This window comes from Chiroxiphia lanceolata, chromosome 1, assembly GCF_009829145.1.
Source record: "Chiroxiphia lanceolata isolate bChiLan1 chromosome 1, bChiLan1.pri, whole genome shotgun sequence".
Lineage (NCBI taxonomy): Eukaryota > Metazoa > Chordata > Aves > Passeriformes > Pipridae > Chiroxiphia > Chiroxiphia lanceolata.
This window is the reverse complement of record NC_045637.1, coordinates 128,310,507-128,337,381: the sequence shown is the minus strand read 5'-3', so window position 1 is coordinate 128,337,381 and position 26,875 is coordinate 128,310,507. Positions and strand designations below refer to the sequence as shown.

The 26,875-nt window shown below is 34.9% G+C and overlaps 1 protein-coding gene across 4 annotated transcripts in view; it reads left to right on the top strand.

The window, feature by feature from the left end:
* The window catches only part of PHF14 (PHD finger protein 14), a 160,898-nt gene that overhangs the window by 91,407 nt on the left and 42,616 nt on the right, over nt 1-26,875 (top strand). For 3 of the 4 annotated variants that reach the window (XM_032689433.1, XM_032689419.1, XM_032689424.1), the window contains exon 17: nt 15,252-15,369. In XM_032689433.1, the coding sequence (XP_032545324.1) occupies nt 15,252-15,369 (118 nt within the window). Of the gene's footprint in view, nt 1-4,971; nt 6,269-15,251; nt 15,370-26,875 lie in introns of those variants that run through there. The other variant, XM_032689443.1, reaches the window with a different exon arrangement.

Sequence of the window (26,875 nt, the reverse complement as noted above, 5' to 3'; positions counted from 1 at the left end):
AGGTTGTCATAGGAAAGCTCACAGTTATGTCTAACCCAGCAAGGGTTTTGTTGGTCAGGCATGTTTTGTGTGTGCAGGCAGCCTGAGACTAAAGCTGGGTGAGTAAAGGCCAACTTAGTTGACCTGCCAGCTACATATTCCTGGCAACATCTATTGCCACATCCTGATTCAGCTATCGTTTCATTAGCATATAATGATGATTACATTATTCATCAATACTCCTCTCAAGGCTTTGTAACTCCCCCTTTATATCACTTCCCTGCCGCCCCCTACCATGTATTATGCTGTTTAAAATTAACTTTAATTGTGAAGTTCCTAGTGGTACACCTATTTGTTGCTGAAACTGTGGTTACCAAATTTGTGGGGGAAGATATGATTTCATATATACCACATCCATGTTTATAAATTATTATACTCATTTTGTACCAAGCAGGTTTTTTCTCTTTTGGATGTAAATACTCAAGTGAAAATAAGTGCAGTCTGTTACAGTGTAGATTACATGATATTATGCCGTTGGGATTGAGAATTAGTTTTATACTACCATATAATCTTGTGTTATACAAACTCTTAACTCATTATTTTCAGTTAATAATAACAAAGATAAAAATGTTCTATGACCTGTTTTCCTAACTACAAAATAAATATTCTAGCAGATACAAGATTCATTTGAATTCGTGGGTTGGCATTCAGTCAAGTATATTTTTTTCTTACAGTGAGTACAGAGATTGAACTTGAAAATGTGCTCCTCATGCTCATTCAGAATAATAGCAGGAGGAAGGAAGAGTTTTGCTTTAAGTGGAAAAGGATAGTCACTCCTTGCACTTACATACTGAATCAGATAGAGACAGCTGCAGAGGGCAGATACGCATTGCAAAAAACAGATCAATTGGAACCAGTCCCATCCAAATGAAATTACATCACTCGATAACCTTCCTTTCAAGTCATTGAAATCTTCTGGCCCAAATTTCTCTTGTCAAGTTACTGAGTTTTGCCAATGACTAAAGTATCTTTAAATTGCTTCAATAGCATCAGGGACCTTGTTGTGGCAAGGTCTGTAAATGCAGTCTTTTAAAAGAGAAAGCTGGGTTTCATGTAGAGAATTGAGTGTATTGACTAAATATTTTTTCATGGGTTCTCAGAAGCTTGTATTCACAAAGACAATGCAGAATGAAGGAAAATGACATATCCTATACAAAAGATTAAATAAAATATTGATAGCACACATGTGAAGTGGTTTCATTTGGTAATAAAAGCGTAATTTTCCTTTGAAGTAGTTTGAAAGTGTGTACTTGTTTTGAAGTGGGCATAGAAGTACTTGGAGAACAGAATTCTGTAAATCAAGACAGTCAACATGTTTGTGCACTGACCAGCTCTAAATGTCACTATTTATGATCCAGTGTGCCAGTTATTAAAATAAAGCAGAGCTTTTCTATTCTCGTGATGCCTCAGATGCTGTGATGTTTTGTCCTGCAGATAACTTTTTTACAGGCTAATCTGTGTGTATATTAGCAGATATAAATCTGTAACAATTCAGGAAGCATTTTTTAATATTTATAACTTGATCAATACTGAGAAGAATTGAAGTAATTAACAATGGCTAGAAGAAACCATTGCTCACCATTGTTTTGGAGCCATTTGAGCCATTGCTCACCATTGCTCACCATTGTTTTGGAGGTTTGGTTTGAGGGTTTTTTTCCCTCCAAAGAGTGCTGTAACTTGCATCCACTTAATAGAGCTATTGGGTACAGATTAATTTCTGAGATCAAGAGGTGTACCATGAGCAGCCTGAATTTTAAAAATGCATATTGCTTGTATCACCTTATATCATATCATACTACTTATCTCACAGATGGTTTGGTGTTTACTGCAGATACGGTTCCTTGCCTTCTAAAATTGGTCTTTGTCAGCACTTCTCTAATTAAATAGCTCAATTTTCCCCCTCCTTCATTATCATCTTACCTCATTAAAGATTTTCACAAATACATTTTTAGGCTTAACAGACTTTACCTGGTGGGAGAATCCTAATGTTTCAGAATTGGTTAAGATATGCTGAAGCAGCTTCCTGCCTTCAGATCTTTGAAGTTAAACTGATTTTACTTTATGGTTGCAAATGTATTTTAATTATGTCCAGTTAGCAGCCAGAAATATTGTTCTCACAGTAGGTATTTAACCTAATGAAGGCAAGTATTTAAATTGCTAAAAAAGAACAAGGATCAAAACTACTGACATAGGCACTATGATTGGCTACAGTTTGCACTTTTCAGTACCTGTTACACAAATGAAGGGTCTTCGGCAATTCCAGTAGAAAGTATTCAAATAATTTGTGGGGTTTCTTGTCCTGTAAAGTCCTTTGAAAAGGAAATCTGCATATATTCTTAGACACCCGCCCTTTATGTAATATTTACTTAACTGTGGAAGTGGACAGCCATGTGTGGTTGGGGAGGAAAGTGAGAGAGATGATTGCTGTGTTTCTCTCTCTTTGTACCGAAACTTGAAGGAAAGTGCTTTCATAATTGTTTTTGTCCTGAACTGAAGGAGAGCTGGGAGAAAACAACTCTTCTAAAGGACCAAATATGCAATTGAGAACCTCCCTGTTGAAAGCATCTATTACTTATTATCTGTGATGCTTTTTTCTATCTAATATTTGTTGCACCTACTGAAGAGAGAGGAAGGCTTTTCAGTTTTACCCATTGTCCTTATTTCAAATTTTTGTGTTCATTAAATCTTTTTCCTAAGTGAGGCTGAAAGTACAGGTTCAGGTGTTGCAACTCTGGGTAATTCAGTCAGTAGAAATTTGAATGGACATTCAGAAATGGGAGCAGTTCTTTGGATGAAGAAAGGTTTGCAGATGGTATGTAGGGATGGGAGAAGAGCAGAAGCAGAGGCTGGAACAGGAGAAATGTCATCAGTGTGGGAGGTCTGAGGACAGTAGTCAGTTATCAGATGAGTTTGCAGGTTGCAAGCTTAAAAAAAGCTATTGTATTTATCTATTCATATTCCTTTGTCCTTTACCAATCTTCTACTTGTTAAAACTGTGTTTAAACAAAGTCAGTAGTGATTCCTTAATTAATAATACTTCAAACATGAGAGGGGCAAAGATAACCCTAGATTGGGTAAAATAAATAATGTCAAGCTAAATTTTAAAAAGAGTAGGAATGGAAAAATTGTCCAACCACTTAAAAAATAGTTTGTCTTTAATATATAAGTAAATATTATAATAGCCTTTAAAATTTCTTGATATGTTGTTACCAATAAAAATGCAATACAAAGAAATATTCTTGGAATAAATAGTGCAGGTATAGGTTACTTACACTTTCTGCTTGATGCCTGTGTTCTTACAACCTTACCTAAAGTACTGCAAAGTATTAGGATCTTTGCTTTGCTCAGTAGTTACAAGTTTCCTCTGAGAATCTTTAATTTGTGAGGTTATTGTTAAAATTTAAATTATTATTTTTTTTAGTTCAGCTGTGAAGTTGGTTTCCTATATAAAAACATGTTTATACAAATAATTTTTTTATTAAAAATTATATAGATTTATGTCTAAGTGTTACATTCTGATGACCTGACTCAAATGGTACAGTTGCAGCTACTCACACTGCTGCTGAGAGGGTAGAGGTGGCTCAGAGACCTTGAGCTTATCTTGAATTGTTTCCGATGCTACCCTTCAGGATTCTGCACTTGAGTGTGCACTTATGTCAACCTCACCCACTCAGAGGTGATCAGAACAAAACTAGTTATACTCACTAAGGGAATGGGATTATAATAAAATTACTATAAAAGTATTTCTGTTTTATAGCTCAGCTTCAGTTTTCTTTAAAAGTTCAAAAATTGGACTGCAGTATAACAGTTCAGGACACCCGATTTAAAATTTTAGTCATGCCCCAAGTAAGAGATGAAGTGAGAATTGGGAGTGGATTTACATATAATACTTCCTTGCCATCCCTCTAATTCTTAGACTCACAATCCTTACACTCAAAATTAGGTTGCAAAAACTGTTGATGGATGTGGCATCACTATGGCTCTTTTTCTTTAGACTGTTATATTTTATGAAAGTATGGCAGCAGTTTAGAATTCCTTTTTATTTACAATTCTATTTAAATATATTTTAAAGTAGAAAAAAACTCACCAAATGTGATGGTAGAGACTTCATATAGGTCTTTCTTTGAAAATGTGTGTGCGCAGCTTAAAGACAACATGGATTTTTTTTCATACTTAAAATATCACAATGCTGTAAGTTCCATAAATTTGCTGTATGGCAAGTAGTTTTAAGGAGTTTAAATGTAGAGAAACATCACTTTAAAATTGTATTGATTAAAAAAAAAAACATTGTTGAAAAGAGTGTCTGCTGCGAGTGTCAGAAGACAGGAAATATGAGTAGGGGAAAAAACAACTGTACAGATTTTGGAATTATTGGCTCAAAGACATTTTTTCAGAAGTTACTGGAACTTTCTATGTACTGAATTATTACAAAGCATTATGAAAGAAACCCTTCTTTACTTAATGTTTCCTAAATCCTAAGACTGTTTTCTTTCAAATGCTATTCTATAAAACAAGCATTTTTTAAGGTTACAATACCGTACCCATGTTGTTTGTGCTTGTAGTCAATTCCGTAGCTGCATTTCTGTGGGTTTCAAATATAAGGAAAATGCTAGCTTCACAATCAAACCTACTTGTATTAAGTTGTTGCTTTTATGATTTAAAAAAAAAAAAAAAAAGAAAATTCTGTTTCTTATGGTGGACTTTGTTCTTTGAGCTGTATTGAGAAAAAATTAAAAGGATGCTATACTTAACTCAGTTTAATGTTTTGACACTTAGAGACTCTTGAAAAGTTTGGTATGGCTGTCTAACTATTTGGATCTGAGCATACACATTGCTTAAATTTAGTGTAATGTTAAAATGTTTCATAAGACAGAGCAGAGCTGCTATGATCTTTCAATGTTAATATTTTTTTCTTATCACTTTACTGTGTAGATACCCTTCATGAGACACAACTCTGCCACAACTCATCCTCGGAGGCAATCGTGGAAACCTTTTATAATATGATTTTTAGATGTGGATAAAGCTCTCAATAGAGTACCTAAACTAAAGGAGAACAGCTACCTTGTCTCAACTATAACCTTATTATGACAAAACGTTCAGTTTGCTTGTCAGGCTCGGATAGAATGTAACTGATTGGTTTGTTATTTGGACTGACAAGGTAGTTAATTTGCCTGCGTGTTTTTGCACTAATCAGGAACATTTTGTATGTGCATCGTTGAAAAATCACGGATAAATGTCTTGTCAGGATTGTCCTATTAAGTAATGTCTTTTTCCCCTGTGCTTCGTTGGCAAATGATGTTATACAATGCTTGGATTCACTGAAGAGTGGCAGAAGCCTGTGGGACTTAAATATTGTGCGTTCCTCTATGGTGATACTGAAATAAGCAACGGTTTGCCGTCCGCCTGCCGCTCTACTTATATACAGTTTAATAAGAACATTTCCATATAGAACACCGTGTTGTACATAGACATTACTGTAAAAAAGATTGTTTCCTAAAAAAAAAATAAATGTTCAGTGATAATGAGACCTGTAAAACACTTGAGACCTCCTATTCTGAAGGAATAGATTTGCCATGAAAAAATTGATTTTATGCTTATTAGAATGAACTAATTGTTTCTGACTCCAGACACTCGAATGAATAGAACTATACCTATATTGCTGTCTAAAAAAATTTTGAGAAAAAGAAAAAATTGAGTATATGGAGACATTCGTTTTGTTTGACTTACTTCTCTGGCAGTGTTCAGGGCAAGCTTATGTCCTCCCAATACAAATACAAAATTGTTTCATAAGTTGGGGAAGGAATGAAGAACTGATCACACAGCATGACAGCTGAGATCTTCGTCTCCGTCCGTATATATCCTGGTAGATGCACACATAGCATTTTGATCTACAAATGGTACAGATCCAGTTCTTAAAACTACAATATCAGTGTGTTGATATCTTCATTGTTTTCATCTTGAACTTGCTCAGAAAAATTCTGCTCAAATGCAATCACACTTGTAACTTTATGATCTATAATCTTTGAATTTCTTGAGATATGGTGGGTTTTGTCATCTATCAAGGCACGTTTTCATTTGAGAATATTTTTTAAACTTAAAAAAGAAATTAAATGCTGTAATAAGTATTAGGAGAAATATACAAATTTATGTATACTTATCTACAAGTCATATCTTACCAGGGCATTTCATGTTTGAATATTATATTAAATAAAATTAACCTGATGTCTAACACGTCGTTTTATTTTAAAAAGGGGGTGGGAGAATCTCAGAGTAAGATTTTTGAATGAACTATCAGAAATGCTTACATTCTGTATTGGCAAGGCATACAAAGACACTTTAGAAATAAAGAAATTCGCAGTAGGCAACAGACATTAATGCAGGAATTTGATCTTTTTAGGAAGAAAAACCTGAAGTTTATTGACCACTTGTGCAGGATTCTGAAAGTAAAAAGTTATGTCCAAATGCTATGTAAGCAAGGGAGAAAAAAAAGGGTGTTTGACCATACATCATGCTGAGTTCAGGAAAAAAAAAAAGAAAAAGAGTAACGTTTACTGTGATTTATGATTGTTTATTAAACTAACACAGCCTAGGTATTGTGAGTAGGAAAGAATGATGAATGTAGCATATCTTGGCTTTAGTAAGTCTTTTAAAATACTTTTGTGTATGACATTCTATTAAATAAGTTAGTGAGACATTCTGTTAATTAATTTGCAATAAAATATGTAACTGATTAGGAAAGTAAACTAGCTACCATGGACTCACTGTCAAATGATATTTAATTCACTGAGTTCCATTCAAGCTCTCCTGGATTTTCTATTATTATGTTTTTGTTAATTTTTGCTTTAGTGTATTAGGTACTGGAATAAAGTGGTTACATTTGCAGGTGATGACAGTGTGATGTGAGGAGCTGCAGTGTTAGAATTAAAAAGGAAATTTTAAGAAAACATTCAGAAAAAACATGCAATACAGTAAAGAAAAAGGCTGTTGAGTGCATGATTATGATAAAACGAGTAACTAGTTAGAAGATATGTCTTCAAAAAAAAGAAAGCATGGGGGACTCTCGATCACAAACAGCATGGATCAAACTGATCATACCTGAGATGTACAAAGAAAAGCACTGTATTTAACTCATTAAAGTATTTCTCCTGAATATTCAGAAAACCAGTATCTCACCCTTGCAAGAACCTCAGACAGCATATTCTGTCCACTTTGGCAAATAGAGAAGATCCAAAGCATACTGAATTGGATGATAAGAAGACCACAGGAGACATAAATTAATAAAAAAACTTAATCAGTTTAATTTAGAGAAGGCTGGGGAATCTGTCTTCAAAAAGCCTAAATTAATACAAAGATGAAGAAGACAGAAGTTGTTGCAAAGGAAAAAGGAAGTTCTTCAAATCTGGTCAGACCATAAATAAATTAAATTGTAGCAAGATGATTTAGACAATAGAAAGTTCTTTTCTAACAATAATTGCCCTAGACATGTTTGTTAGGCAAGTTGAGTAATCTCTGCTATTGGAAGATTTTAAGGATACACTAATGTGTGTCAAATACTTTTTTGAGTATTGTTGATACTGTCCTGGGCTTGCTTGATATCCTAAGGTGAATTCCTGCTGTAGTTTTTATGTTTGTTCCCCAGTACAGCTTCTGTTCGGGATTTTGTTCCTTTCTTGGTGTTTTCTTTTGACATTAGTTTAGTTCCCCCTGCCCCACCTCCCCTCTCTCTCTCTCTCTCTCTCTCTCTCTCTCTCTCTCTCTCTCTTATGAATCATTATGTTCCTCATATCCATCTCTTTTTTTCTAGAAAGCCAGATGTTAACACTTGATGTTTCACTCTTTGAAAGACGTTTGATGGCAGTATTCAAACTATAATGGACTTCTCTAGTAGTTCACAGACAATACACCATTCAGTAGAATTAATAGCTTGAACACCTGAGAGTGGTACTATAGATGCAATCATGTATTATGACTAGAATGTACTTCAGAAAAATGAATGCAGCATTTGCTAATAACTTTCTTAAATTTTACACTTTTCTATTTGTCAAGGGACATTTTGGTGTCTATAACTGGTGCAGCATTATCTTAAAGTGTGTCTTGGAGACATTGTCTTCACAGAAATGCTTAGTTGAAACATTAAAATACTGTAAATTAAAGTTCTGTACAGTAGCTGTATATTAACAAAAACAAACACATCTGCAATAGTATTTATATAATTACATTCCCCTTGTATATGTGGGCCATTAATGAATTTTGCAAAATAATTTATTAAAACCATGTGTTGTATAGTTTCGAAGTACTGTGAGAGAGAAAAATGAACACTTCTTGCTGAAAGGAAGCTGTTCACGTACAGGTATAGTAAATAAAGTTTCTTTGTAGTGTTCTTAGAATTACTGTGTACATGTAAATTGAAGTTTCACAAAGCAGATTATTTGTGGACCATTCAGAAAAAAAACAGATTACACAGAAATGCCACGTAAAGATAGCCCTTTCAGATTCTTCCTTACTCGTAAATAATCAGTGTTAAGGTTTTGGATATGAGGGGTATTTGTTTGTTTTAGTATTAAAATAATGAGATAAATCAGTTAGAAGAGGTGGTAGTTTTGGGTTTAGCATGATAAATTTAGCTACACAAATGTTTACCAGATTAATGATTATTTTCTTTTGCTAGTTTGTGGTATTGACACTGTTTTTATTAATGCCCTTGAGATTGGATAGAAATTTAAGTAACTTGGAGATAATACAGTTTCCCATATCCAAAACTGTATAAGTACCTTATCGTGAAACTATTGTTAGCTGAAGGTCAGTAAGCTCATCATACTCTGTCATGCTGTGTGTCCATCTTGTGCATGCACTGTCTTTATCAATAATAGGTGGATATAAAAACCAGAAATAATAATCATCCCTCAGTTGGTATATTCTCTCGCCTTTTGGCAGTAGCCATACCCCTTTCTATTCCAGGTGTAACAGAAGGGAATAATATTCTATTCTCTCCTCTACCATTGTAAACTACAGAAGTCAGAGACTTTGTTTTGTGCTTGCATTGTGCCTGGCATAATACAAATTAGAATGTGACTTAATTACTTGGTATTATTATTACTTATTATTACTATGATATAATGCTTATACCATAAGCATTATCCTTCCCAGAAAGAGTATTTCATTTACCTAAATCAAAATCATGAAAATATTAGAATCCATAAAGATATAGGTTGGAAGAAGCCTCTGGAGGATATCTGTTCCAGCCACCCACTCAATGCAGGACTGACTGCAAAGTTAGATCTAACTTTGAAATTAGGTGAAGTTCCTTAGAGTTTTATGTTGTTGAATTTTTAGCATCTCTGAAGACAGCCTTTTGGGATAAACAGTACTTGTGTATGAAGAGGGTCTAGAGTTGGGCTATATACTGGTTTATAATCAACATTTTGTGCATGTGCAGTCTTGTAAGAATTTTCGTGCTGAAATGTGTCACACTTCTGGTAATAAAGTCACCTAAAGCTTGTCTGGCTTATGTGAGAAAACTTCTAAATATCCTGGTTTCTTAAAACTGTTCTGTAGAACAGAAACTACAAGATGACCATCCATTTTTAGTTGTTATGTCTCTTACAGGAGAGGGAAAAAGTATAGCAATCAGGAAGAGGAAAACCAGCTTTTCCAATTTTAATAGAGTTTTATTATTTTGACAATTTTTTACCTGAAAACAAGAGTCGATAAGAATCTAGATCTAATATTTTAGAGTCTAAATACATTACTGCATCAGTTCTGGTTTGCGCTTGGCCTGCGACTTACCACAGGAAAATGAAAGCGATTTGTGTTGGAATTCACAGGGCTGAACTGAAGAATTTTGGTGTAGCGTGGTAGGGTAAGATACAAAGTTGTATCTTCACTTATTTTCACTTTGTTTCAAGAGGTGTCAGAAGCCAAAGCTAAGAAGAAAGTTATCCACATATTCCATAAGGAAAAACTGCTATAGTTCCAGGCTCCTCCCTCAGTAAGTAGAATAAATGTACTTTTTGGAGAGCACTAAACAATGCACTAAATAGATGATTATACAGTTATTTCACAATTAGATTTTTAATTTCACTGCTTAAATATGGGCTCGGGAAAGTGCTTTCTCTGACATGTCATGTAAGAGTCATCCTGTCGCCCAGAATTTATCACTGCTGCGGTCCGGTTGCAGTTAAGGTATCACAGGAGCACTTCTCACCTGCTCCAGGCTAAAGTCAGTCATTTTAGTTCTACACTTTGAATTCACTTGAGCTTGGGGTTTGGGGAATGCTTACATGCTCATTTCCATTGGATATATGATACAGCCAGTAATAAGAAACAAAGTGGTGACAGTGACTTAAACTGTCATAGCTGGTTTTAAATTGTTAATCTGAACCCAAGAATATGCTGCAATTTAAAATGAACCCGCAAGCCCATCTCTGTCTGTTTGCAATTTCAGAGTGACCCAGTCCTTGGGCACTGAGGTATTAAAGGGGAGAGAGATCAGTACCTGAGAACAAATGTCTGTTCTTCATATGTGTGTTCCTCAGGTTTTAAGAGCCTTTAGTCAGAAATGGGGTCCAAAACAAGCCAACAAGGAAAGATGCTTATCAGTAGTTGAATCTACACAGGTGCTGGAATAGCCACAGTGTTGCATCCCCCCAGCAAATGGGTGAGTGGACACACACCCATCCCACTGCAGTTCCTTTAGAGATTAAAAATTCTGGATTAGTTTACTTCTAGTTTTGTTCTGATTAAGTCATAGTTTGCCAGAGTAAGTCTTATATGACAAGTTCTCTAATTTTAATCATGATGTTGGTTTGTCAATATGTATCAAAGTTTTATATCTTCTTTTTTTTTCCATTAAAGAAAATCTTTCTAAGCTGTTGTGATGAATAGGGCGTAGTATATATATTTTGCAATTTTGTATTTTGTTCATCATGGTACCTCTTGGCATGACACTGCAGGCGGTGTGCAGTGATGTGTACATAAGTGAGAGATTTTCTGTAGTCTCTGAAGCATATTTGGAAAGTTGTATTTAAAGATTAGCTTATTAATGTTGTGTTTCAGGGGCATGTAGGTAATTACTTTTACAGCTATAGATGGGTGATGCTGTCTCGTGAATGCAAAATAGGTTTCTTCACTCTGGCTGAATCAGCTCTTTGTGGTTTTTGATGATATTAACCAGTGGCTTAGAAATGTGCCAGTGACAGGCAGGTTTTGCATTCAGGGCTCCTCTGTAAAAGCACAGGTCTTTTTCCCCAGTGCTCACAGGAAGACTTCTGCAGGCCAACTGATAAGACTCCCTCCTGTGCAGGTAGATGCAATGTAATGAAATTGGATGTGTGTGCTGGGTTTTGTAAATAAAATGAGATTGACCCCAGCCGTTATCTCCTTTATCTCATTTACATTGTAAAATCAGTATCTACACTATTGATTAGAGCATAATTAGTTAATTATGAACAGGAAAATGCAGAGTTATGTAGTGCTTGAGCACAGCCAGCTGTACTGCTGAAAAAACTAATAAAAACAATCTAAGGGCAAGAGCAGATGGAGATCACTTTATTAAACAACAAAGCAGACATATTTCCGGTATGGAAATGCCTAATCCAGCTTTCTTGCTGTGAATATGTAGCTGACCTGCATTCTAAACTTCTATAAGTGAAAAATGTTCTGTTATTTTTTAACTTATTAACCTTGCTACTTCAGAATGCACCCATTTTCTTGGTATATAGTGAGCATATATTTATCCTCATTAATTGCTGGAATGAGGAACACAGTGATTTCTAATTTTGATGCATAAAGTAATTTCAGGCTTGTTATAACATTGATAGTAAGCAATTACTTGTCAGAGGTAATTTAGGAGATTAGGTTAGCTTGTCTTTGTGTGGAGCTATGTTTTTATTTGCACAAAGTTTACAGTACAGCAGCTAGCCACGCCACTGAAGATGGTCGTGCACTTAACTGCATTTATAAATCATGGGCTTAACCACAATTACCAACAAACAGTAGCAAGATAAAATATTTCCTAGTTTAAGGACAGTTTTGAAGGTGTGACCTTGAATGCACAAGGGTAAAAATTTCAACAGCCTTTAATATGGAAGAAGTGGCTTCTTTCCCTTTTCCCCTCACACCGAGCCTAACAGTTTTACTTGTCCTATTAAGCCATCTTCAGGATGGATGTGGATGGTACTTGTAAATGACAGTGCCGTGTGATTCCTTTGCTTTGTAAATGTCCGGATTGTGATTGATCTGTGAGTGTGTTTTACCGAGAGGCTGCGAGACTGTCAGTGTGACACCTTTTGTGACCCAACATTTCATTCTCTGTAATTAAGTTGATAGTACACTGTATTTTGTGTTCCTTTCTTATTTTCTGAATCTGACAGTGGATTTTCTATCATTTTTATGTTGCTAGACAAAAGAACGCAACTGATAGTATACACTTGAGGAATTAATCTTGTTTTACTAGTGTCATTTTAACCTAGGCTTAGGGTTTTCTTTTGGAATTAGGAGTTAAGAATGCCAATTTTGTTTTCCTCACTGTCATGTGTGTAAGCTTCACATATTGTCCCCAGTCAGTCACAGCAGACGAGAGAATTGCCAGACAGCTGGGGCATCGTCTTTAACCAAGGTGCAGTATGTATTCATCCATTTTCCCAGCATCATGCTCTGGGAACTTCAAAGTCAGTGAATTTGTGTTCCACAATACAGAATTCATATTTCAATAAAAAGCAGTAGGAAGGAAGCATTTAAAAATATTTGGTATAGTTTTATTTTTATGACCATGCGGCTTTTTGTGTTTTGAAATGTGAAAAAATACTTTTGTTATTTGCATTTTCTCAGCTGTGCAGATGTAGATGCAGATTGAAGCTATTAGTATCTGAAAACTTTCATATAGATATTTTCTAAGAAAATGCGTTTTTTCTTCTGCAAAACTAAACACTCTGAAGTGCTAAAAATTAATGACAATAAATATTAAAGCCATTCAGCTTTAGAATGGCGCCTCAAGATCTGTATTTAATTTCACAATTTTCTGGTTATTTCAACCCAGCCTTGCAAACTGCCTCTGCGTACTGCAACATGGCTAAAGGTGCAGTCAGGAAGTACCTCATTCTAGACAGAAAATGGAAGAGATGTAAGAAGAGATGCCAAAGTGTAATTATAAAGGGGAAACATTTTGTTTTGGACATATAAACCAGTTACCTCCAAAAAACAATCTAAATTGACACTTTTTAAATCAGATGTAGATTTTAGGATTAAGCTCTGAAAATACTCTAAATCGGTCAGAAATAGTGTGATGCTTTATTTTGTATTATTTGGAGGATCCCAGACAGTTTACAAGAAGGGTGTTCTGTTAGGCAGTGCTCAAGTGCCCTTACATGCATAAGATTTCAGATACAGAATTAGGTTAGTAAAAATATACTCCTTTACAGATGAGAACACTGAGACTCAAAGGAGGCTAAATCTTTCGCTGAAGATCACATACACTGTTGGGATTTAGGACTGTAACCCATCCCATCTACCACTCTCAACCTTTTTATTGTTTTAATATACCTTTCACAAGAAATAAAACTGCATATATTCCTAATTTTAAGTAATATATTTCTACATTAGAACTCTTGTCTTGAAAGACCAAGAATGATTTCCCGTTATAAGTGTTTTCTTTTTCATGGAGTTAGATTGAGTTATTGCTAAACAATCCTAAGTATGTATATTGTAATATGGTATATTCCATTTTTTAAAAAATACTGAAACCATGTCAGTCCAGAGTCGCATCCTGTGGATAATCAGATTATTGCTTTTAGTTTCTATTTAGCGGAAAACGGTACATACCATACCCTTATCAGTGCTCGTGTCTTACATGTAACTGCTGCAGACAGAAGGCTTCCCTTGTAAGCACAACCTTGGCAGCAAGGACAAAAGTATTTACTTTGGTTAAACAATCATAATCAGAAAACAGTTATTTCTTTTTATTTGGAGACTAATCCTTGGAGAAGTCACATGAACATTTTCTTCTGTTAGTACAGCGATATGTTCTGTTAGTTGAGTCCTCTTTCTGCGATGCACTGTGTATTCTCTTGATAAATTATATCCCTCTGTCTTTCATCTGATGTTGCCTGTGCCATGCTGTTATTCCAAATTTTGGATGTTTTTGTGTTTGCATGTGCTGTAGGAGGAAATGAGTGCCTAGGGAAGCAGAGAAAGAGAATGTAGGGGATATCTTAGAAAATTTGATTTTTAAACATTTACTCTCTCTCCTATTTTTGGATCATTGGCTTTAATATAGAGTTTAAGAGCATTTAATGAAGAAAGTATTGCAAAGTAAATTTGAAAAAAGCTTTCTTTTTCATACAAAGGAATACAGAGGCATATGCAAATAGAGTGAAGTTCAGTAGGGCATATGGAAATCTCTGCTTTGAAAAATCTCTTTTGAGCATATTATTGTACTGATTTAAAAATCCTTTCATGAAGCACTTGTTCTAGGGTAGCATTTCTTCTGTGCTGGTGCATTAAGTTTACGTTAACAACAGGTATGCTGTGTGTTTTGAGCTCTTTATGTGGACCACGCATAGTACAAAACACTAATGAAAGGTGTATTAAAGAAGGACATAAAATGGTTGTGTGTACATAGGGCAGTTTTATAAGCGAAAGATAACAGTGAAATCCTTTTAAATTAATGCCCCTTTCCAGAAAATTCAAGATGAATGAGAAAATATTTTGTGCATTTATTTATCAACCATATTGTCCTGGTGTAAAAAAATATAATTCATATCTGTAAATTATACAGGAGTTGTTTAACGTGTGAGTGAATTTTTCACGAAGTTTTCCTTGAAAAGATGTATGCAAAATAGTATCTTAAAACAATGAGAAATCAATATGGTCACTGTCTAAAATAGTCAAAATATTTGAAAATAAATGGCAGTGAATGACATTGCAGTATCTAAAAAGTTGGGCAATTTTTTTTCTTTAATTTGCAAGTCTTTGAAATATTATCATGTATATAAGATGATGACAGGTGATATGTGAGTGTTTGCATCAGAATATTCCAAATTAAGCAGAACCTACTTGAAGTGATTGTGTTTAAAATTACCCCTTATAGAAAATTGATTTTCTTTATTATGGTAATGGGTCAGGAAATCTTGTACTGAGAATTGCAGGGAAGCTCAGTCTAAAATAGTACAGAAGTACCATTTAATATAAATATACATTTTGGTTTTCTGTTGCAGGTGTGATGAATGCAGGCTTTGCTACCATTTTGGCTGTTTAGACCCTCCCTTGAAAAAGTCTCCTAAACAGACTGGCTATGGATGGATTTGTCAGGAATGTGACTCTACATCCTCCAAAGTAAGTTAATTCATCCTGAAAATAGTTGAAGTATTCTGGTTTTAGGAGTGTTACTTAGTGTCTAAAGTTTTTGATGAAATGCTATATGTGTAGGTCTGCTCTGGAAAACAGGAGGTCATAAAATAAAGATTTCAGATTCTCTGTAAAACAGGTAAAAAAACCAGAGTGTATGCAAAATGGAAATAATCAATAAAGAGAATTTTACTATCCCAGTTAAATGCTTGTTTTTCCCATTGTGTTCTCTCTGAGAAAGGTGTGAGTATGGCTACTGTATCAGCATTGGTAATATTGACAAGTGAAAGTATTTCAGGAGTAGTACAGAATACAAACCTGTAAGGACAGAAGTAGAAAGTGCATGTGTTTTCTAAACAAAGAAAGATTACTTGAATTACTAAACTTGTTTTTTTCACTGAAAATTTATATGAAGGTTATTAATACTTTATATTGATTGGTATGCCTTGATCAAATATAACACTGTAAAACTAGATCTACATTTTTGACTTGGATTAATTCTCTTTAATATTATTGAAAGTAATAGTATACTTCTGTAGTACTGACTTTTCAAAAAATAAAGATTTTGATTCTTTGTTTGTCTGCACAGCGTCCTCTTTAGTGCTGGCATTCTTTTCTATCATCACTGTAATCTCTGAAGATACACTTTCCAATTGATTTTCAAAATTGGATTTATAAATGCATCTGATACCTCAGTGTGAAAATAAAAGAGCACTCTAAAAGTCTTAAAGATTTTACAGGCTATTCTGCCACTTTCTTTGTGTTTTGCAGAATCTTTTAACTAGTAAGGAGGTGAGTCAGTATTTGGATACACAGGGATGCAGCTGTGCAGAGATGTTGTCATAAGTTACTTGTTAGCATACTTGGATACTTAAACTCTTTCATGATGTTACTTTTATGACTGACAGATGCAAAATGCTCAGAGAGGGGGATCATTTTTTTGCTCACTAGTGTCCCTTTCCAATTGGAAAAATATGTTATTCAGTTTCCCCTTGGGGGATTAATCAAATTCTTCTTCTGTAAGGAGGTAGGAAGACAGACATGGGAAATTAGCTGTCCAGTACAGCTTGGACATCAAGCAATCTTTCTTGAATACCACTTACATCAAGAAACATTCCAAGAGTGAATTAAAATTGTTATTGAATTTCTATCACCTGCTTAAACTAAAAAAGGATCTTGATAACATGAGTTAAAATCTCCCATCTCCTGTATTCTTGACTTCCAAGTAAATAGAAAAATCCCAGGGTTTATAATTTCCAGTTGTACTTTCCTGGAGATTATCACACCGTGTACCAGATAAATTTTTTTTAAATACTTTATCAAGTAAATTAAGTATGATGGACTTCACTTATTGCAGGGTGTGTATTAGTTTTAAGGTGTGTTGAAAAATACAATGTTTTCAAGAGTAAATAAATTTTATCAGTAGAATGATTATCTATTTTGTGTTATCGTAGTGATTATTATGAATTTTTAAAATGCTTGTTACTGTATCTGATTTTCTTTTTCATTCTTGAAGATTTTAAATGCGTAAATTTAAATAAAGTCTCTTGCACTTTCAAGAACAGGCAATTTGCATTGCATTTGAGTGAATATGTAATAAATATGAAAGATACTGAAAAATTGTCTTATGGGGACTCCTTGTGGTTTTGTTTAGTCATTTTCCCATAGCCTTTCAACAACTGTGCAGAGAAATTTCTCTGATAAAGTTATATTGGCCTCTATGTTCCTAAAAGTCTTTTTTTAGTAGCTTTTTTCTGTTCTATACTATACTGCATAACAAATTCAAAAAAATTAGTTAAACTCCTTTCAGCCTTAATGTGAATGTATTTTTAAAAGGATTAGGATTTTGCGTATGTACTTCATAATTTTCAAATTCAAAATTGTATATGGCTTTAGGTTTGTGTGTCATATATCTGTGATATTTTTCACAGCCAGGAGGAGATGATATGATAAGGCTTTTTTCTACCCCACTCTACAGAGGGTAGCCTCTAAACGTGTGCTTAGAGCTCAGAAGAGGCCTATTGTTGAGAAAGTTGGGTCATTTGCTGCACTCTGCCTGACCTGTGGATGAATTGCAAGGCTGAGCTACCAGCCATTTCAGTCTCTCAGTCACTCACCGCATCCAATTTTTGATGTGTCAGAGGGAAGTTTCCTGTATTGATTATAGCAGCAAAATGCAATTGAATTTCCTCCTTTGGCCAAGGAGACTGTTGTTTAGTTCTCATTCTTTCAACTTTGTTCATCTTTTTTGATCCAGTACAAATCACTGTTATACATTTTAAAATTCCCCAATGATATCTTCATTAGCAGTATTGGGCCTTGAAAATAATTGGTAGGTAAATTACATTATTTCAGTTAGAAGAGAGATTGTAGTGCGTAGCATATAATAACTACTTAGAAGTTTTTACTTCTAATTACAAATTTCAGTTTTAGATGTTTAGGAAAAGTTGCATTCTGCTGACAACGAATAATGCTATTTTATTTTCAGATTTTGCTAAGCACTTGCAGGTGTCAGCAGTACAAGTGATGTAATTTAGCAGTAATAAACATATGCTTTAATTTGATATCTAGCACAAGTGCTGGACATGCTAGTCATAGGACTCTCCAGCAATTGTGTCAGTTTTTCCGCCAGTGTAACATATTCCCATATTACCCTGCCTGTCAGATAATAGACAGACAGTGACTTTGCTGTAGGGCATGAGGGCAACAGCTTCTCTGCTGGTAATACTTGCTGTCAGCCTTCTGTGGAATGGGTAATGCTCACTACTAAGGTCTGACAAGCTCTCTCATCTCAAAAACATTGTAGATTTTGTTACATCACATGAAAGCTGAAATAAACCCATGAGGTCTCCATTTCTATAACATTATCCATCTACCCTGCAAAAGGATTACAGTGCGCTTTCAGGGTTGCCAAACAGCACTATAAATCATAATGCTCCTGCTAGTCTGTATTAGTGGTATTCAGACTTAATATAGAGCCTTGTTTTAGTTAAATTTAAGAAAGATAAAATAAATAGAACGTAAACCAAATTACTCAATATTATGACGTGGTAGTATTTAGTAGTAGTAGTATTTAGTAGGAATAAATGTGGCCTGACCGTTTGTTCATTATGTACAATAAGATCTCACTATGAGCTCTCTCTATATTATTAGATGTGGACTCCTTTCTATTGCCTTCCAGTGAAAAGTAGTGTTTGAAATCTCTCCTCCAATTTTAAAATTTGAAAAGACCAAGGCAGTAAGGAGTTTAAACATATTATCATGCTGGTTACACTGACTGTGGTAGTTGGGTTGCTCATCTTTACATACAATCTATTTTGCAAAATGCTGCAGAGTGTACATGTTGGGTCATTATTTGAGTGCTGCAAGATCAGCTGCCTTGTCTGTAGACTTCTGTTTAGTTTGCTTTTATTTCATCTTTTTACTGTATTGCATTTTTTCAGTGGAAATAAATTGTCAGTATATATGCATAGAATTCTCATCTAAACCCCTCAGGAAATATTTTCTGGAACTACAAATACATGACACACCAAACCTGGCAAATAATATATTTTTGTACACGTTTTGTGTTGGAAAGCGGTTGTGGATGATTTTGCTTATTTTCCAAGCATTTCTTTGGGTATATCTTGCTTTCACATAATGAATATGCAAATGTAATTGGACACTGTAATATTAAATTATTGAATATAATGTTTGAAATAATGTTTTAAGTTTAAAAGAGTTTTTGATATGCAAAATGTATTTCAAACCTTTACATTTGGTCAGATAAAAAGAAAAAAGTGTACAATTCAATTTAATTCTTGTATTCCATGGAATTGTATTCCAGTCAAAAATAAAGTTGGTGGTTAAGAAGGCCTGTGAGGAGTGCAGAAGTGTCTTATCTATTCCTGAGCTGTGCAGGTGACAGTCTTGTTATGGTTTATGGATTTTCATCTTTTTCATTATGACTTTTTTTCCAAACTAAAGAAGCATTTCCTCACACACATAGTTTCGTACAAGTGTGTTAAAAGTTAAACAATGAAAACAAAAATTCCTGATATCAATCTCTCAAGTTAGGAAATACCAAAATTAAGGTGGCATGAAGCACTGTAAGTCCTTTTGTGGCTATGTGGGACTTTGCAGCCTTTAATCACTTCATGTTATGATTTTTTTGTCTTCTTCTATAGGACCCCTGCCTTCTATGATTTAGCTGTTGGGGGTCACTAAAAAGGATTAATTTGGGTTGAGATATTAGGAGAAAATACTGTCTTTAGGTTTTGCAGGGCACGAGAACTAAAGCAATGATTTCAGAAATGGGAAAAAGAAAGTTTGACCTTATATTTGAAGTAGTTGAGTTGTTACCAGTAAATTGAATTTTATTTTTGTCTCACCCCAGAGCTCCTGTGAGTGCTAGACAAAATTAACATTTCCAAATGTTTAGTAACTTTTTTCTCCTTGTTTGCTGTTGCCCAGCCTGTAAAAATGCTGAATTCTCTGAGCTGGTGGGTGATAGTGTAAGCAGTGTTTTGAAAGTACTAAGTGTGCATAACGATGTGGTGTAGACTATTGCAAATTGAGTAATTTAATAGAAATTTTATTTCTTTCTCTCCGTGTGTCTTGGCTTCCCTATTACAAAATGTCAGCACTGCTCTCTTATTTTAGACATGTTCTGTAGATTTGGATGAGCTGTTCTCTGGAGCTGCCTTTTCCTGTCCACTGGCAATAGGAGGAAGCCAAGACAGGTAGTTTAGATTAGTAAGGGTTATAGTTTAGGTGGAATTCTCCTTGCCTGAGTACACATAGAAGATGATTGAATCAGCGTTGCATGGACAGACTTTATCTGGGCTTTTACTAAACAGTCTGAACGAAACATTTTCAATTTAGCCAATATCTTTAACTTTTCATATATACAAGAAAACACTATTTGGATGTAACATATGAGGTTGGCACACAGTAGTAATATAATGCTTAATCATGCCTTAAATATGTTTTATATGTGCTATATTTTGTCATACAATGCAATTTTACAGTTATATTTAAAATACATTTTAAAACAAATATACCAGAAAAATCCTTAAAAGTCTTTTGAATTAGTTCAGACTTGCTTCAGTTGCATATTCTGACAAAGGGTAACCCTCATTTAGTCACCTTACATCAGAGAGATTGTTGCACCTTCTTTTGAGGACAGAACATAGAAGCAAATGTACTGCCATCACAGCACACAACACTGCAGCTGAAGAATGATAAAAGAATACTGCTAATAAATCTGCTTGCTGGTTCAAGCAGAACGTAATATAATGGGAAAAAAAGTTCAGTTTCTATGCAACATTTTTCAGCCAGAACTTAGGAGTATTTCAAAGTAGTTTACAGAAAAACAAATTACATAGTGCAATTCACGGGCTGCAGTTGTCATCCACCAGTGCAAATATTATGATCTATGTTATGGTCATCAAGAATGATCGAGTTAAACATTTTTGCGTGTATTTATATGTTTAAAAGTTTGTTGAGGACAGTTTAATTAGGACTTCAGTTTCTTGTGTGATATAGAAAGATGTTTTTTAATATACAGCTGGCAAATATGTGGTTTTCCTAGGTTTCTGATGAGCAGTAAGACATTGGCAATGTAATGATTTCCTTAAAAATGAACAAATTCACCAAGTCTATAAAACCCTGTAGAGATTTAACAGAAGTCCTTACACCACTTATGCCCTGTTTTTGTAACTTCAGTAATGCCAAACTTTGGCACAGAAATTAATTTCACTATCAAGAGTGTTGAAAAAGGGTGAAATTGCAGTGTATGGCAATTCTTATTAGTTGGCTGAAGTATTGCCAAATGTGTTGTAATATTTGCTTCCCAGGTATCATATTTTTTAAAAAAAAAATGAGTTGGCACAGCCTCTGTTATTTTCTGGCAAACAGGTATAACACATCTATGTAATGAATAATTTATATAATAAAATGTTCCAAAAATAATCAGCCTTGAAATTAACCTAAGATGGGACTTGATTTATGAATAGTGGATAAGTTATTTGCTATGAAATCCCCAAGTTAATCCAAATATTCACATACACTTAGTTGGCAGGAGATTCCCATAGTGTAGACGGGAGGCTTAGGTTTTAATGAAAAAAAAAAGGTTAAGCGCTGTAAAATATTTCTGGAACAGATACTTGTTTTAAATATTTTAATTCTTTTCCACATCAAAATCAATTTTACCAGTTCAAATATTCCCTGGTACTGATTGCCAGATCTTCATCATGGGCTTCTAGAGCTTGTACTTTTTAGGTGCAGCTTAACTGTATAAAATTTTGTAGTAGAAAATGAGCAGTATGATATAACATTGTCTTTCCCATAACGTTGTTGGAACAGATCTCTCTTTGTCAGGTGACTGTGCAGCTAATACCAGGCAGAAGTTTAAAGAAAGTGGAATATAGAGATTTTTTGTAAAATGTATTATTGTTTCGAACACAAATAACCAGATTTCTGATTCTGAAGGATAACACTGGGATAGATCAAAAAGTATTATAAAAAATAAACTATTAATTAGGAGTGCAATGTGAAATACATAACTTTTTCTTGCATTACACTTTGACAAAAGCCAGCAGTTATAATAAACCTGCTAAGAATCTCTTTTGCAAGTGGCATATTTTTAGAAAACTCATACTTAAACTATGCACTGCAGTTTTAAATGAGATTTTTTTGTCAAAAGAAAAGAAAAGACCTCTTTTAATGGTACTTGTTCCAAGAATTATTTGGTTTCCAAGTTCATTTTCTTCACCATATTTTTTGCTATGCAGGAGAAGGAAGAAATCCCTTTGCTGCTTAGCTTTATTCACTCTTTTTCATAAACAACCCAACAATACAGAGTTTTTTTCCAAAGCTGAAACTTTGCACACGTTCTTTGTCTTGGTGTGAGAGCAGTAGTTCTTCCCAAAACTGCTCTAGCATGTCTCTGTTTCCACAAGGTGCAGTCCTTCAGGAACAGGCTGCTCCAGGTGGATCATAAGTCCTGCCAACACACCTGCTCCAGTGCGTGCTCCTCTCTCCATGGGTTCACAGGTCTTGCCAGGAGCCTGCTCCAGCACAGGCTTCCCACAGGGTCACAACCTCCTTTGGGCATCCATCTACTCCAATATGGGGTCCTCCGCGGGGTACAGGTGGATCTCTGCTCCCCCATGGACCTCCATGGGCTGGAGAGACACAGCTGCCTCACCATGGTCTGCGTCACGGGCTGCAGGGGAATGTCTGCTTCAGCTCCTGGAACACCTCCTCCTCCTTCTTCACTGACCTTGGTGTCTGCAGAGTTGCTTCTCTTACTCGTCTCTCTCCAGGTGCTGTTGAGCAGGTTTTCCCCCATTCTTAAATACCTTATCCCCACTGCCACTGTTGCTGATGGGCTCAGCCTTGGTCAGTAGTGGGTCCAGCTGGCATTGGCTCTGTCAGACATAGGAGAAGCTTCTGGCAGCTTCTCACAGAAGCAAACCCTGCAGCCCCCCACCCTGCTGCCCAAACCTTGCCATGCAAACACAACACAAAAGTGAAGCAAATTATTTTTTCACAAGGCTTTGTGAGTGTCACACGAATCAAATCATTACTGAGGTAGTCCTGCTTTTCATGAGTTGTCTTGATAATTTTGCTTTTTTGTGACTAAAAATATGTTACTGAAGTTAAAAAAAGGATGGCTAAATTTAGAAATGAACTTGGTCATTAATTACCACTTTGGTTAAAATGCACACCCATGTTCAATTGCCAGTGGAACGTTTAAGAGGTCCCTGATTAATAAAGTGCTGGAAACAAATCATGAACAGCATAGTGCTTGTACATTTTTAATGCATGTAATCTGAATGTATACAGTCTAATATTTAAATGACTAAATATCTAGTTTAGTTATAATAAATATTACTCGAAGGTAATGGTTAAGGAAGCAAAACTTTTTAAAGGGCAGCTGTTAGAAATACTGCTGCTACTCTCTACCTTCTTTAAGTTATGCTTCTAACAAAATCGGCTTACAATTATGGTTTATCTGGGCAATAGCTCTGCTACTGAATTGTGACTTACTCTTCCTAAGCCATGACAGAATGAATTTACAGCCTACATTGCCTGCTAGTGTAATACTGAGTGGCAAGAAATCTCTGCTGGGACCTAGCTGCAATGGGGAAAATTCAGAAATCAGCTAGTATCAAGACTGAAGTAAAGCCACTGAATGTGGTTTTATGCTAGCATAGCATGAGAGAACAAAAAACAAGAGCACTTTTTCAGCCCTGAGCAGCACCCCACAACAGGAAGATTTTATATCTTCTCTTTGATATGCAGCTATGCATACTCTCAAAGAATGTGAGAAGGCTGAAAGAGGAGTAGTGTCTAGGAAGGACAGAGGAAAGAAGACTGCTTGCTTCTTACAGAACTGGAGACTTTCTTGCTTTTAAAAATCAATTTGTAGATATTTACAATATCAGGCAGCATTGTGACAGCGAATTTTGCTCATTGAAGATGCTGTATGGAAATGTAAAAGACACAGAGATAGTAGTTTTACATATCCTTTTCAAGTGAAGTCAACAAAAAGAAAATACACATTTGTGAAAGTCACTACACTGTAGCTGCCAAAGCATAATATTTTACACCACTGATGAACATTCAGATGTACTTAGTCAATCCAGTTGTCTTCCTACTTCTAGAGTTCCTAAAATAATGAGCCTTTTGGGTATCGATACTTAGGGGTGTCGTGTTGACAGTGGAACCATAAACAAATCTAGCAATAAATTGTAATTGACCATCACTACTTTCAATCAACAATCCTATTGGAAATTTTGATTTTTATTTACTTAATTAGTAGAAGATACGTTGATTTTTGAAGTGTCTGAAAAAAAGTGTGAATGAAAAGCTTGTAATTGGCTTTTGAATTTTTAAACCTTTTAAGTCTTGATTAAATTCTTGGGTTAGATGATACAAGATTCCAAGAGGGCAGTATTAAGAAAAAAGCTCTGACATTTCTATTGTACACAATCTTCTTTTTGTTTGAATATTCATGAAAAATTAAACAGTCACCAGAAAATAGCAAGGTGTGTTCTTTGCAGTGACATAAACGGTAACTCCTGATGTGCAAAGATATGTCTGGAGGCTGGTGGCATCCTGTTCCACTCTGTTGTTACCATATTTCTGAGATAAATTTCTTTACCTATATTTAAATATATTTAAATACATATATTTAAATATATTTCTTGCCCTATGTTTTACAAAGAACTAGAAGGTATGTAATTAAAGAAGAATTATATATTTTAAATCCTCACTAGTCCAGCTTCATTTGGTTGCAAATTATCTTGGGACATCACCTGTAATCGTATTCTATATGACAGAACAAGAATTAGATCTTTAATTGTTAATCTCAGGAGAAGATCTGAACACATTATCGTAGTTGCCCAATTAACTGCTCATGTTTACTTTCAAGGTTGATTTTATTTTCGAGTCTTCCAAAGAAATGCAGCCATATATGTCACTTTACGTAATGTGTCACTCATCAGTATAAATTGCTAATGCTGCTTGGGCAAAATCTAATCATATTGAACCAGGAGAGAGAAAGAAGATGGGGTAAGAAACCAAAAAAAGTGCCATTTTATGAAATGCTAAGCGAGTAATGAATTCTAGTACAGTCAAGATTTTTGCTTTTTGTTGTGTTCGATAGTGGAAGTGAGATTCAGTTGCCATTGTCAAACAGAAATTCTCTTAGTGCCAGCCACATTTAATCACATTTTGCAGAAAACAGCTGGGCATTGCTGATTTGTGCTGTGTCAGCCACTTTCTCCTCAAAGGAGTGTCTCATCGCTTGGATTTTAACATTCTGTAGCAGAAAAGTTCCATCCTCTTAAAATTGGCTCAGCAGATAGATTGTGTGGGAATATAGCTGCAAGAGCATTACAATCAGCTCTACCAGGAAAATGCACAAATATTATATAAAATTTTAAGGTGGCTTTTGAAAAGATTTTCACAAAACCTTTAAAATGTATAGTGCGTTGTTAAATTGTGGTAGCAATTAAGTTTATCTGAGATTTTTTAGTAAACGTGTTTTGATAACGGTTGAAAATTATTATCTGGTTCAGTGGTTTGAAACACCTTTGTGCATGTTTGAAAAGTCTTAAGTGTATTTCAGCTGCGACAAACAGTACCAAAAGATTTTGTATGTGGAAAACGTTGGAATGTGTAGATATCAAGATTTCTTTTAGCTGCTAATCTTGTGAAGACTGAAGGGCAGATGGTATCCTTTCAGATATGGTGTAAATAGCTAAAGAAAAAAAGTATCAAAAAGGAAATAGCAAGATAACTCAATATTTATGGAAGGTACATACAAGTGTACTTCAAGTGAGTTAATCACATCACATTTATTTTTGGAAGTGGAAGGGTGTCAGCAGATTAAGACAGTCATTGACATAATGAATATTAAATCTGTAACCGGTCCTCTGCAATAAATAAGGACACATATCAGGTACTAATATTTACAAGGATATTGTGTATTACATGAAGATGCAGTTTGCCCTACCATTTTGTTCTGCCACATATCTCCACTGCTTCTTTAGGTTAAATGTACTGCACAAGGCAGAGGAATTTCAGAGCAAAATGATGCTCTAAAAACTTTGTTTTGTAACTAACTGGTGGTAAGGAACTTCTTGAAGATGTCTGTTTTCACATAAGGATAGCTTTAAAAGTCTTACATTTAAAGGTAATTATGAGAAAATACAAAAATATTGAGATATGGGAGCTGTGATTTATTAATCTGTTATTTATTCTCTCACTGAATGAACTGTTGACCTATTGTTTATGTGCTTTCTGGATACAGCATAGACAGAGACTGAAAAGCTCCTTTATATAAAAAGTAGTTAAATAGAAGACAATAGATATGCTGGTTAATACACCATGAATCATTTTACCCACTGACTCATTCTTCCATGCAAAGTGACCTGCTTCAGATAATGAATAGTAAGATGGCTTAAGCAATCCCTTGGGAAATATGATTTTGAACCCCTGTAAGAAGAGAAGGAGAGAAGTGAACCAGGATCTTCCCTATGATGATGGAATGTGTTCACCAGTTAATTCAGGGCAGCAGTCAAACCATCATCTGAAAGTAAGGCATTCAATGTGTCTATCTCTTTTTTCTTTTTATAATTTGGGAAGAAATAAAAAGGAAAAAGGTACGGACAGTTATTAAACCCCAGAGAGCTTTCAGTGTAGTGAATCTCAGAAGGAGAAAGGGAACTGTTGATGATCCAGGGTAGTACTGCTGAATTCTGAATCAAGCTGGCATTTAAAATACCCTGTTATTTTGAAAATTCCTATTGTTAGTTTAAATGATTCTACATTCTGGTATGCTGATCTTAACAGATTTTATTCTGAGGTATCTTAGTATATATTTAAATTAGCATTTTGGTTAAGGTCAGAAATTCATTTTTGAAAGGAATTACCCAGTTGCCACCAATTGCTAAGCTTTGGTTCACATTATGGAGTGGTTCCAAGATTGTGCCAAGCGAGT